The sequence below is a fragment of the Berghia stephanieae genome, chromosome 3 (genome assembly GCF_034508935.2).
Source record: "Berghia stephanieae isolate SIO BIC M18660-M18661 chromosome 3, UCSD_Bste_1.3, whole genome shotgun sequence".
NCBI classification, from domain to species: Eukaryota; Metazoa; Mollusca; class Gastropoda; order Nudibranchia; family Aeolidiidae; genus Berghia; species Berghia stephanieae.
In genome coordinates, this window is record NC_088362.1 from 34,398,882 (window position 1) to 34,413,881 (window position 15,000).

Below are 15,000 nucleotides of genomic sequence, written 5' to 3' on the forward strand. Positions count from 1 at the left end.
AGACGCCTTGTGGCATCAGAATTCAAAGCAGGTCCGCGCGAATGACGACCCGTGTGATAAATTCAAGAACCTATCTCCCAAGGAAAAACCACCGACACCTAAATCCGGCCAGAGCAGTGGATGGAGCAGTAATGTCAGTAACACAAAATGCGATCTTTGCGCGAGCGAGTACCCATCCTTGTCGTCAGAGAATCTGGCGAGAAGCAATAAAAGTGAAATCAGTGCGAATTTGAATCGGGACAGCTGGATCTGGTTTTCATCGCATTGTACAACAAACGCCGGGAATTTTGCAGCAAGACAAGATACGTTTCGAAGCACGGACCCTCGTGTGCCAAAACTACTGGCCGAAATTACAAGACAGGACCAGATGAACGAGGACATCCAACGAGAGGCAAATTCTCTCATCTCCACGGAGCCTTCAAAATTATCCCCACATAATAAAATCAAAGAAATTTGGAAATCGAACACAAATGAAAAGCAATTTCAGGGATACCCGGTAATGAGGCATGCTGACAACTCATACATCGATAAATCGATACCGGAAATGGATATCGATGTTGACATGAGTGATAAAGAACAACACCTGGGCCACACAAGAAGAAGAAATGTCGTGAATCAACCAAACCTATCACACAAATCACCTTCACCATCCTACAAGTACGGCTGCAGCTCTGGGACAGCGAGGGGCAAAATATCAGGAATCATTGATGAGATTCCCACGTACAGGCCACACGTTCAATTCATCGCACCAAAAATATCACAAAGCAGAAGAGCAAATATCGGTCAAGAGCCTCCTCAGAAATTCACATCAATTACATACAACCACCGCGGCATCAAACACAGTCAGTCATTCAAATGTTCCCCAAATTCCAGAAAAACCAACAAACGCAATCCAGAGGCCGATTTCGTTCCACAAAAAGGTTTTGAATATCCTGACAGAGCATTATATAAACCACAGTTGGGCCTATGTTCTTACGACATAAAACCTTCCGCCTCTTGTTTGTTCCCGCTAATCACATACAACAAATCTCCTAGTACGTCTTATTCCTCCTCTCCTAAACGTTGCATTCTTGCCGACGAAGAAAAAAGTGTGCAAAACACAAGTGATTTAGTAGAACAACAGACGTTACACCAGGAACAATCTTGTAGCCAAGACTATTGTCATTCGACTCATCAGCCCCGTGAGGAATCCGAGTCGGATTCTTTATTCGTTAACACAACTTCATTAGAGACATATGGTTACAAGACAAATCAAATTGGACAAGAAGTTTCACGCGCGATTAAAAACATTATATTTAACAACGACTCTCACTCATCGACATCAAACTCCAAGTTAGCCTCTTCTTTACAATCAAAACATTCCCAACAGACTGCAGACGTACAGGCTACATCATTGAGCCCTTCTAAGAGGAAACGGAAAGGAGCGATGACCAAAACAGAAAGTCCGGAATCCAAACCTAAAAAAATAGATCGGAAAGTAATTAGAACAAATTCTCAAAGCCCCGTTTCCAAACCTAGAAAATATGATCGTCACGATGAATGGCCAGATGAAAGTAACAAAAAAGACACTCCGCGAAGCAAAGACAAGCAGCGAAAATACGTCTTCGGATCAAATTATTATTTGTCAACAAGGTCACAATCTCAGTTGAGATTAAGTTTAAGTAAAAGTTGTACTTCTAACGAAGCAACATACACATCTTCGTGTAACCTGCGGAACGAGAATAAAACAAAAGGGAGCAGAAGTGCAAACCAGTGTTGTTTTGGGAGATATCAATCGAGGACAAACATGCATTCAAACAGAAAGAATAGATCGTGAGTTTTGATTGGTTGACGATCGTGTGAAGAGAATCATTATCCTTACATGCCTAAAACTGCAGTGCTTGAGTTTATATCTTTAGATTGGCTCGTCATTATTTCAACTCAGATGCTGGCAACATATAAATGCCACGGTATAGATAATGTTACATTGGAAATTGATGGAATACGAACATCGAAAATATGTCTTTAAAACATTTCTATTTTACTATTTTAAAAAAATCACATCTTTTTGACATAGCTATAAATGTTTTAGTGTAAGCCGTGCGCACAGGAGAGAAAGAAAGAAAGAAAGAAAGAGAGAGAGAGAGAGAGAGAGAGAGAGAGAGAGAGAGAGAGAGAGAGAGAGAGAGAGAGAGAGGTGGGGGAGTTGGAGAATAAGCAGAAAGTGATAGCACACATAGATAAAATAAATAAATACCAAGGACAACTATACTGAAAGGACAATCATATGGAATCTTCAGGCAACGCTAGTGGGGGCCAACAAAAAATATAGAAAATTTACACCAAAATAACAGCAGGGGCATTATTATATGGCGAGATCTACCTTTTTAGAGAGTGATTGTGAATTCTGGGTCCAAAAAAATATTTAATGATTATTATTATCAGCAGTGAATAGGAGTAGCCAAGAAACGGAAAGGATGAGTAGTTAGATAGTCTAAAAACTGACCTTATAGTGATTGATTCAGGATGATTTCTTTAGAAGCTTGATTAATGAATGTACATGTCAAATGATGATGAAGATGAAGGTGAACAATTAGATGAAGGGGAAAGGAGATGAAAAATATCAACAAAGGGAGGTAATCTGCGGAGGATGATCCCAAGAAAAAGATGAATACCAAAATATCTACTAAGGGATACAATAGTCGGATTTTTTATAAGGGGCGCACCTTTGTCTTCTTTTTCTCAGCTGTTCACAATGTATAGCTGCAAAAATGTGTATGAACCTCTGGATCATTTTGTCCTAGTAAAATATATTTTTTCACGAATTTTAAAACAATAGGAAAGCATTTCGCTTATTACAGCTATATTAAAATCGATAACTAGTAAGTATTGTAATCTAAATATGATTATAGTGTCAAAAATATGATTTTCCGCTTATCCATTTTGAAAGAATTTGTTAAAATGGAATGTTCGGTTAATTGAAACTTATATGATGTTCGTACAGAATCCGAATATGAAGGAACGACAGACATGTTTACATTTTATAACAATCAATATACGTTATTGATGAATACAAATGAAAGTGAACATTACGCGCTTCCAACATTATTTTGATTTCAAATTTTTGAGAAATAGCTTGTTCTTTATGCCAAAGAGGATTACATAAATTTAATGTAGACCAGTCAAAAGTAGAAATTCATCAATTTATGATACAATGTTTCCACAAATATGTGCTGGTGTTCAACAACAATAACATGAAAAACTGAGGGTTGATTGTGAAATTCCAATTCCAGAGCTGTCCTCTTTAATTAATGACTTTATCGATAGATAAAAGTGGACTTCTTTTCGCAGCCTTACGAGAGAGGAACCGATAGAGATTCCGTATCATATCGTATTGTTTAAGAGCTTATAGGTTTAAACGAAAACTTAAAATGCTGTGTGAAACGTTCATGCATAGATACAATTTTTCAAAGTTAAATATAAACATTCATTGTTAATTTGAAAATTTTGAGTATTTAATCACTAGTTCAAATGAATTAAAGCTAGAGATTCATATCAGTCTTCGGTAATTGTGATGTGATGTAAATAAGAAGCAATAAATTACAAAGTCAAAATGGGATGCAAACTACATTAGTTGTTACTTTATAACAGTTAATATGTGTTGCTTTTATTCGGAAAATAGTATGATATGAACTCATAACCACTAGCCGGAACTACCGTGTCACAAGATTATTTTGAAAAACGATGAATTCATCTTACTTTGTGGTGCGAAAATGTTTACATTTTTAGCAGAGTAAAATCTCTAATTTTATGACAGGGGTTTTAAAGTAGATTTTTATAGGTCGTGAAGAAGAAATCTTTTTTGTGATATGGAATCACAATACGGGCCAAAATGTTTATTCAGTTAATAGAAATTGATTCGGAGGTTGACACAAAGTTTTACAACTTTTGATAGAGCGACATCTGAGAAAAACTAGAAAAACATGCGCCATTCATAAAAAATCTGACTACTATACTATAGTTCATTCCTTACAGTCAATGAGTAGCATCAGAATCAGATCCATAGTTCCCTTCCATGTAGTCAAGAGTTAATTAATAGAGTTACTTCTCAGATCATTGAGACAAAACTATATATTCAGACTACTAGTACAATCCTTTCAGTCAATGGATCCATAATTCCCTCCCATAGTCACAGAGATAATTAGAGTGATTGAGTTGGGTGAGTGTAACTGTTGTAACAGTAACATCTCAGATCATTTTGATCAATGAGGCAAAACTATATATTCAGAGTACTAGTCCCATACGATTGACAGTCATATCAGTAACACCAGATCCATGTAATGGGCATAACTATATATTCAGAGTCCAAGTTCCATCATATATGGTAATATCAGACCCACTAACTATTCTAGTCTAGCTATCTAGCAATAGCAATGACTACTATCTATCAATCTAGCAACTGTTGTTGTTAGTAGTAGAAAGGACTGTTCAAGTTGTGAAGTTGACGTGACGAGCAAAGGGCCCTCTAGACTTATAAACTAGACTAATACAATAAAGTCAATATTTATCAGTTAACCATATAGAAAAAAAAAGATATAAATATAAAACCACAAGCCATAATAAAATAAGAAACAAATCCGAATCAGGATGTCGGAGTCTGATCACCATATCTGTGCGACTCGACAGAGCAAGCACGACAATGGGTCCAACTATCGTCTGCAGGAACTACAGCCAGATGCTAATTCTATACATTTCTTAAATAATAATTATTACGCAATTATTATTGGTACTTACCACTTTTCAAAGATTCTGGTTCGATAAATTAGCCTTAGATCTATCTAGTTATTAAAAGGAATTGAAAGCAGATTCGTACTTTCGATTTTAAAAAATGAAAACAAACCCAATCACTCAATTTGTAAGAGGGCGTCATAAAAAAATAGTTCATACTTTCCAGTAAAATTTTTGATAGAAGTAGTAGTTTTGCTTGAAATCGTTATCCAACCAATGGCCCCCACTAGCGGGGGCTGAAGATTCCACATGTCAATCCTTTCAGTATAGTAATCCTTTATAAATACCTATATATCCAGATAGCTAGATAGATAGATAGATAGTCAAACAGACTGATAGATAGATAGTTAGATAGATAGATAGATAAATAGATAGATAGAAAGATAAATAGAAAGATAGATAGATAGAGCGAGAGAGGGATATCTGCCAATTGCTATACAGGAAACCACTTTAATTTTTTTATACATATAAATTATCTTTAGAAAGTATACTTTTTGCAAACATTATCAATTCCAAATGAATAAAGATTTGTGTCATCTAATTACAAATAAAAAATGCCGAATAAAAGTTATTTTATCTAACAATTGTGTTCCAAGTTTACATTTATTGATGACCTCGTTACTTGCTGAATGGATAGATAGAAATGAACAGATTGTGCGGCTTTGTGGTCTTGTGGTATGACACTCGCCTTCGGATCGGAAGGTCCTGGGTTCGAGCCTCACTCGGCGCATAGTTGATTCCTTGGAAAAGACTCTTTACTCACATTCCCTCTCTATACTCGGGTGTAAAATGAGTACCTGGCCGTTAACAGCGTTGTCTCTGTCCGAAAAAATTGTAATATCGCCTAACAGGCGTCATATCTCTTTCTACACATTAAATGTTGCTGTTGGCTAGGGACAACTTGTAAAACGCTTCAATCACGTTTAGTGGATATTGCGCTGATAAAAGCTCAAGTTTTTGTGTCAGTGCACGACATAATCAGGTCGAAGGTGAAAATTTTGTATTTGCATTTTTTATTTTTTTGCATTTTCTGAAAACATTTGCTCCCCAGAGCATTTTAATCTTTATTTGAAGTAAATCGGGTAATTGTTTATAAAGTTATGGTTAGATGTATGGGAAAGGTATTCAGCAACTTTTCTCAAATTTCATACTTTTTCAACTTGGCTAACTGTAAAAAATATTTAGAAGTGAAATTAAGCTTTGAAATTTATATATATATATATATATATATATATATATATATATATATATATATATATATATATATATATATATATATATATGTGTGTGTGTGTGTGTGTGTATGAATGAAAGATAGATAGATAGTGATAGATATAGAGAGAAAGAGAGAGAGAGAGAGAGAGAGAGAGAGAGAGAGAGAGAGAGAGAGAGAGAGAGAGAGAGAGAGAGAGAGAGAGAGAGATTGTTATCATTTTTTTCAATCCATGACTATTAACTGCATACGGTTTACCGTCTCTCTCGTACAAAAGTAAGTATGACCAACTAACCCTCAAAGAAGACAGGCGCATAGCCATCTATACCGTATGCCTGTTACCCGAACCAACCAGCTCCACCGATGCTGAGCATTACTCAGAATTTTAATACTGGTGATGCAAGGTATTTTCTGTGGAAAAAAAGTTGCATTGTCAAGCGTACTGAGCATGGAGAAACACATGTTGGATAAACGCTATATTCATGTTCATATTTATTTTAGTTTATTTTCTGATAGTCAAGAATGCAACAAATTAACACAAAAGACTGACATATTTCAATGGTGTAAAATTTGGTAAATAATAATAGTGATATCCGAGACTAAAATGATGATATGGACCAAGACAAGAAACTTGGGGGCTAGTTTTCAATGTCAAGTCGGTAAAGACAGCATTTGTGTATGACTCATCTCTACAGACTAAACTATAAAATGGGCCCCTGACAGAGCTAAGGAAGACAACAGTGTTTCTTCCTCCAGACATTCAAACATGGAGACAGAATGAGAAGGAAAGAAGAAGAAGAAAATGAATATTTGTGGTATGTGTTTAGGTATAAAACACACCGTTTATGGCCACCACATCAATCGTTCAAATACACAAAATAGACACTTAGATAACCACGCCTCTCGGACAGTCGTCATACTGTAAACAATGGCCGTGATTGGTTGATATAGCAAACTACACAAAATTTACTATCGATGGTATGTGTCTTAGTAAACGAATTGCTTATTCGTAGTAGTACTGCGTATAGCGATTTCACGGCATTATCACTAGTAGTAGAAGCGCTCTCCCGTCTCTGAAAATTTGTCTTTGTCCTCTCACTGAACACAACACTGTATTTTCTGTTCAAAATGGCGTGTTGTCGAATGGCTTGAAGTTGAATGTGAGTGTGTTAGTTTGAGAAGGAAAGACAAGAAAAGGAGGGATGATTGAAACATTTTGTGAGAATGAGAATCTATATTTTGAACGTTTCAACTTTTCCTTCAAGTCTGAGACTTGACAAGATCGTGTTTTGCTTTTGTTATCCCAATCCAATCCATGAAAATTTCCCCGTTCCTACCTCTCCGACTTGATCATTCGTTCACATCTTGAAATCTATCAGCTTACCTGTCAGATTACTTTAATGAAGATTAATTTTAAAACAATAATAATTTTTAAAAAATGTAGTTTAAAAAATATTTTGCGCCCAATCCTCTATACAATAAAGCTCTAGGCTCATAGGCTAATACTGCAAATACAGAACGAACCCGCTGAAACTAAAACGAATGATATCTACTGGTAATAACGAAAAACGTACGCTATCTATTATTCGCAATACTACTGAGAATAGAGGTAAAATAGTAAAATAACCATTGTTCTTCCTCATGATCCATAGAACCAACAAAGAAAACTATCTACGTGTAAACTTAAGGTTTATAATGTGATCGAGAAAATCGTGTGATAACTAGTCACCCATTTGGCGGTATGAAAACGATAACAATGATCTGAGAGAGGTCGACTTCGTTCACGTTATTGTTTATAAACAACCATGTTTTGTCCGAGCACGTTTGAAGGTGTGTCACAAATTCCATCTTTTGATTGGTCAAAAATCTACTGGATAATTATGTGTAAAATTACATGTTTATAATCTGTTAGAGAGAATTTAGGAAGAAGTAATCACCCAAATGAAGAAATGAAGCTGCGGAGACCCATGTCAAAATTAAACTGTATAAGCGAGAGGATGCTTACCGACTTGACACGGCCTGATATGGATAGGTACGCGGATATGTGGTCTTGTGGCATGACACTCGCTTTCGGATCGGAAGGTCCTGGGTTCGGGCCTCGCTCGGCGCATAGTTGAGTCTTTGGAAAAGACTCTCTACTCACATTCTCTCACCGTACTCATGTGTAAAAGGAGTACCTGGCCGTTAACAGCGTTGTCTCTGTTTTTTTTTAAATGTAACATCGCCTAACAGGCGTCATGTCCCGTCCTAAATGTTAAATGTTGCTGGATTGAACAGACATCAAATCTTATTGTGTGGAAAGAGTCGTTGAATTAAAAACAAAAGCAAAACACACCCCCCCCCCCAAAAAAAAAAACAACAACAAAAAAAAAAAAAACAAAAAAAACAAAACAACAAAACAAACAAACAAACAAACAAAAACACCAAAAAAAACCACACAACAAAACAAAAAGACATCTTCCGAGACCAGACCGATTTTGGTTCATTTGGTTGTAAGGAGTGTTCTATTCACTGGGCTGTCGTTCTGTGTATGGAGCAGTGCCTAGTGTCTGAGATAAAAGTCAACATGAGGGAAATTCAATCTAACACTCACACAACACGGCATCCATCGCCTTATTAAAAGGAAACAGTCAGCACATTTCCGTAGCAACCACTTTTTCTGTTTCTAATTTCCCGAACTACCCAATTAAACTCACTACACACACATATACATTCACACACACACAAACACGCACACACACACACACACACACACACACACACACACACATACATACACGCAAACACGGGCATGCATGCACAAACACACATACACTTGACACTTTTAGAGCATTTCAGCGCCCGTAAAAAAGAAGATGATAGAGGAAACGTTGCAGATCTTAAGTTAAGAGCACCAAAGTAAAGGTAAGACAGAGTACTGGTCCAAATAAGGGACAGATGATTCCACGAGCAATTCTTCAATGTGCCTAATTTAACAATACGGTACCGAAAAGTCCTACCCAAGCATACACAAAGGATCTCGCTATGAAAGATACACTCCATTATTTACAAAGTACAATCTACAATAGACACGATTCGAAACTAATAACTATAATATACTATAAAAACCTGAATCTAATAGGCTCGCGAGTTGCGAGTGAATGGAGATTCGAAGTGGAAGTGCTCGCTTCAAAGAACAGCCAACATAAAAAAAAAAACGGATTAGAAAGTATAGTAGGGATAAATGTTATTCTGCTGACTTTGTAACCGACTGAAATAACGTGATTAATCAGAACGCATTTTCTGTTTTGTTTCCTTGTTTTATTTGTTTGTTTTTTGTTTGTTTTTTTTTTCGTTGGTTAAATTTGACTTTCAATGAAACTTTCAACTGCCTAAATACAGAATTGACAGTCTGATCAGTCGATGTTTTGTTGTTTGTTTTTAAGGGTTTTACGGCGCTTGCAACACATTTAGGTCATATCAGCGCCAGTAAAAAGGAAGCAAATAGGATAGTAAAATGTTCTAGAATTACAATTAAAGCACCCAAGAAAAGGTAAGACAAAGGGGAATTGGTTCAAATTAGAAACAGGTGTAGATTCCAAGAGCACACTGTCACAGTACTTATTTTGAGATCACTAAAAATCTCATCCAGACATTAAGCACAGGTCCCCACAAAGAGGAATACACTCAAATGTTTTACAAATCATATATAATATAAAGAAAACATAATACGGTGCATAACAGAGAGATGATTTACAAGGAAAAAAAATTCATCTCCCAAAACTAACTATACATTTGACTGTTTCCCTCTCAGCCAGGGCATCCGGCCAGGACCAGGACAAAACTAAGTAATCTCATTCCAAGACAAAGACAGAAAGCAAATTGGAAAAGATATAGGGGGATAGAAGTCACAGTAAGTAACTCCCTGCCCACTATGCGAGGTCAGGAAACTCAACCAGTCTGATCAGTCGACAGTCAATATCACGTGATTTGATTCATAATGGCAAACGTAAATTCAAATATGAAACGGAACGAAATATTATCTATACCGGATGTGTTGCTCCTTTGAAATCTTTTGCGTTGAACGTATGAAGGCTGGTATCTTGCATGCGAACATGTAGTAGAGAGCGTGATGTTACCAGCACAAAACAGCCGAATTAATCACCGTCCTTACAACATCCACTTCTAGCCAAGAGACTAGCTAGTCAGAGACTATAAAATGTTAATAAAATCCGATTTTAGTCACTTGCTCCCCCAAGGCTTAAGACTAGCAAGTCATTTACTGGACTAGTAAATTACTAAATCTAGTCCGCTTACATAAAATTGAACCAAGAAGACTCCACCCAGAAACCAACACAAAAATATTGTCCATTACAACAAACTTATTCTTCATATCTTTTTATAAATTTTTAAAAAAAACTACAATTGGATAAAATAAAATAAATCTGACAACTCTTAATTCAGCAACAATCAAGTGATTGGTATCTATCGACGTGCACATAATTGCAGGTCTGATAACGGAACGCAATTATGAGCTTGATTTAACATTGTTGTTATGGACAATTTTTTAATTGGATTGAGAGTATTTCCATGACAACAATGAGTCCATAACAATTTGGGTTATCAGACCTGCAAATAAGCTCACGTCGGTATCTATAGTTCACACAAGAAGACATCACGTTAAATTCTTTTATTCCTCTACCATTACAATCTCATGTCATTTTTATACATTCGTTGTCCTCATCTTGAAGTTAACTTTGTGTGCCTTTGTGAGAAATTAGGGAGCAGGCACTGGTGTAAGATAAAGGTCTGAAAAAATGTGTATGAAAAAGTGCCAGACAAAACGGAGAAAAAATACAAGAAAAGTAAAAGAAACCCCCCCCCCCCCCCTTAAAAAAAACCCCAGCCTGCCTTGTCTGACTGGAATCAGGAGGTCTGAGGTTCGATCCCCAGTCGAGGTAGGCAAATTTAGGATGGTATTTTTCTTGTATTTTTCTTTCTGCTTTGCCACTATTTTATATGAAACCCTTCCAGATCTTTCCAGACATTTTGTTCACATTTTGTGGATATTAATACTCGTAATAATAGAACACCCTTCTATAGCGATGAAAGCCGAAGCCTCAAAGCGCTTTACAATATCACTTGACAAACCGTCACACACACTCATACTGTACCAAAAGCATTGAACGCATTACTACACTTTCTCACACCCCCCCCCCCCCCCCCCGAGTTAATTATGTATGACAAATTTAACGGCATTGCACGAATCTCCAGACTCGACAAACCAATATTAAAACACCTTTCAGAATTTGGCCCGCTAAAAAAATTTTACTTCATATTTTCAGAAGATAAAGAAGAGTTCAAATTATCAAAAAAGTCTGAATCCAGACAATTGTTCCACAGACCAGTCTTTAGATACAGTTCCGTTCCATTCCGATCTGAAGATGATCTTACGACGATCCGAGGCTAATATAGAGGCAATGTTGCTCAGTGGTATGGTCTTTGCTTCGTAATCAAAAGGCACCGAGTTCTATTACCTGCCGCGCTGTGGGGCCTTGAGCAAAACACCTCGCCTTAGCTCCCTTTGCGGCGTTGTACTGCGGCTGACACCTTGGTTATTCCAGTCTTCCCTTGGAATAGACCATAAAAACAAATTTCCCATTGGGAAAGAATAAAGGGAATTTTATATAGTTTTATTATGTATCTAACGATGGCCTATCTCATTTGTACCAACACACTACACATCTAAGTCATAATCAAAATGGCTTCCACCCGAAGCGAAATTGATGTAGCCAGTATTGTTTTGAGTATTTACCAGTTAACTGCCGTACTCTGGAAAGACACGTACTTACAAATTTGGCCAGAAAACTCGTCCTTCAAATTTAGATCCATTTAAATGACCCTCATCTTGACGAAAAACTCTCAAACCCGGATTCTCTTGAGGTCTTTATTAAAGTCCCAGGTTTGAGAGTCTTTGCCAAGGGGAGGGTCATTTAAATCGATCGAAATTTGAAGGACAAGTTTTCTGGCCAAACTTTTAAATACGTGTTTTTCCATAGTAAGGCACTTAACTGGTTAAAGATGGTGCAAAGGTTCTTCTTCGAAAGGGGAAAAAATCACTCGCACAAATCATTTACAAGGACTGACATATATTCTGCGGATCATAAAAGTCACAGCATTTGCTTCAGCTAGCTGATCTTTTTAAATAATTGTCGACTCACAACTTTTTCTTATTGGCTCTCTCTCTCTCTCTCTCTCTCTCTCTCTCTCTCTCTCTCTCTCTCTCTCTCTCCCTCTCTCCTCCTCATCTTCTATCTATCTATCTATCTATCTATCTATCTATCTATCTTTATCTATCTATCTATCTATCTATCTATCTATCTATCTATCTATCTATCTATCTATCTATCTATCTATCTATATTATTATATATATATATATATTATATATATATATATATATATTGTTGTTCTTTCAAAATGGATAAGCGGAAAGTTATAATTTTGACACTATAAATCATCTTTGGGTTCCGATTCTTACCAGTTATCGATTTTAATATAGCTGTAATAAGCGAATTACTTTCCTAAAAGTCTTTTATAAAAGTTTTAAAAGTCGTGAAAAAATATTTTTTATTAAGACAAAATGATCCAGAGATTCATACAAATTTTTGCAGCTGTACATCAACAGCTGAGAAAAAGAAGAAAAAGACGCGCCCCTTATTAAAAACCCGACTATTGTACTCTGAATGTAAAGTTCTGTCTCATTGATCTGATATGTTACTTTATTAATTAACTCTGTGTGACTATGGAATGGAATGGAACTATGAATTTGATGCTACTCCATCGACTATATTGAATGAACCAGTACTCTGAATGTTTTTGCCTCTTGCCTCTTGTGGGTCTGATGTTCATGGACGTGATTTGCTTGCAAATTCAAGATGGGGAAAATTGTGGTGTTGCGAATTGCAATGGTGACTACAATAAAGCCAGCAAATGTTGTGTGTTCAGATTGCCTAAAGATGAACCAGAACGATAAACATGGTTAAACAAACTCTCTCCGCATGATGATATTGAACAACAACCGACAGAATTTGATATTTGTGAAAGACATTGGTCTGCAGGTGTTCCAATGAAAATTCTACCTGGCAGACCGATCGTCCCTTATAGGGATGAAATAGTGTTTAAAACGAGAGATCCTAATTACAACTACGATATATGTAGTGCATCCCTTAGTAGATATTTTGGTATTCATATTTTTCTTGGAATCATCCTCCACAGATTACTTCCCTTTGTTGATATTGTACATTCCTTTCCCCTTCATCTAGTTGTTCACCCTCATCCTCATCATCACTTTACATGTACATTCATTAATCAAGCTTCGAAAGAAATCATCCTGATTCGATCACTATAAGGTCAGTTTTTAGAATATCTAACTACTCATCCTTTCCGTTTCTTGGCTACTCTTATTCACTGCTGATAATAATAACCATTAAATATTTTTTGGGACCCAGAATTCACAATCACTCACTAAATAGGTAGATCTTTCCATATAATGCCCCTGATGTTATTTTGGTTTGAATTTTCTATATTTTTAGTTGGCCCCCACTAGCGTTGCCTGAAGATTCCATATGAATGTCCTTTCAGTATAGCTGTCCTTAGGTTGTACATAATATGGTCAACCGATTAGTCAACATAATTTAATTTAAGATGGTCTTCGGGGATCGTCGTTAGATCAGCGCATCCCTTTACATGCGTACTGAATGACCCGCTTAAGAATGAAAAAAAAAATTAATGATAACAATAGTCAAATAAAATGGAAGCTTCATTTTAGTTAATAGAGACAGATGATTCAGGCGTTTCGAGTTTCCGCTTTGTCCATAAAACACGATGAATGAAACACGAGTGAGAAGTGAGAGAATGGCCTTTTTGGTTGACAAAGGGGAAACCCGAAACGCCCGCATTATCTGTCTTTAAGCTTCCATTTCATTTTACCATTGTTGTTAGTTTTTTTTAGAGTTTCAAACAGCAACATTTGAAAGAATAAAATAAGAAAAGAAGAAAACTATTTGAGGTCAAGATTGAGAAAACGGTATTTTGTAATAGGGAAGAAAAGTGGTGACATCAAACCCCCTACTCTTTATGTTCCTAAATCATTGGGAGTGTGTACGTAACCAGTCCTTTGGAATACTAATAATAAACAGGTTACATAAAGGTGGCATAACTATTTCAGTAGCAGGATGTATAGGCAGATTCTTAGAATTACGGGGCGTAAAAGAGCGATGATGGATGATCTTTATCGACGTCCAGTACTTATTTAGACTAGAAATAAGATACTATCACTCTGACACCAGAAGATCAATTACACACGGTTTGTATCCAGTCCTCCGGAAGACTGGTTTTACACATCCAATGAAAAAGGAACCATTTTCGTTTACATCACACTTTACTTCCCTATTGCATGATGGTATTGATATTCAACTGGCGCCTTTAACTGGCAAAGTGGCGTTGAAAATAGGATCGAAGTAGTCAAAGTCAAAGATGGCCTTTCCCCAAGTGTTGACACAAAGCGTGACGACTCCAACTGCCATGATGTTCAGGAATATTCCAACTGAAGCCTGGTAGGGGAAGAAAAATACCGTGAAATGGGGCATTAAAAAGTTAAATCAATTGATTTGTTAGAATTAGTTTAAATAAATACAGAAAAAAGTAGTTTTTCATTAAAGCTATGGAAACAAGGATAAACTCCGGCTCCATGGGCTTATACATTATTCTTTCTTGCTTTGTCTGGCGCCGTTTCATACACACTTGTCTGCTCCTTAATTTCTCAATTTGATACTATACTTACTTTACTCAGGCCCTTCACTCCGGCTGAGGCATAGGCCACCAACGAATCCCCTCCATCTTGTGAGGCTTTGTGCCATCTTCTCTTCTCTTCATGCTAAGCCTTCAGTTTTTAAGACCCTCCATCAATGCCCTTCTCCAGATATTTCTAGGCAGCTCCCTCATCCTCGTTCCCTGCTGGTTCTATTTAAGAGACTGCCT

At 36.6% G+C, this 15,000-nt stretch overlaps 2 protein-coding genes across 4 annotated transcripts in view; one reads left to right on the forward strand and one right to left on the reverse strand.

Annotated features, from left to right (window-relative positions):
- LOC144967605 (uncharacterized) overlaps positions 1–5,348 on the forward strand; it is a 13,283-nt gene extending 7,935 nt beyond the window's left edge. The window contains exon 5 of the mRNA XM_078905100.1: positions 1–5,348. This exon is cut by the window's left edge and continues 454 nt beyond it. Within this exon, the coding sequence (XP_078761226.1) occupies positions 1–1,816 (1,816 nt within the window). The 3' untranslated portion in view covers positions 1,817–5,348.
- Positions 5,349–13,211: 7,863 nt separating this feature from the next.
- The window catches only part of LOC144967606 (Na(+)/citrate cotransporter-like), a 34,361-nt gene continuing 32,572 nt past the window's right edge, over positions 13,212–15,000 (reverse strand). Inside the window, exon 15 of one of the 3 annotated variants that reach the window (XM_078905102.1) lies at positions 13,212–14,573. In XM_078905102.1, the coding sequence (XP_078761228.1) occupies positions 14,433–14,573 (141 nt within the window). In that variant the 3' untranslated portion in view covers positions 13,212–14,432. The remainder of the gene's footprint in view (positions 14,574–15,000) is intronic. The other 2 variants (XM_078905103.1, XM_078905104.1) reach the window with 2 other exon arrangements.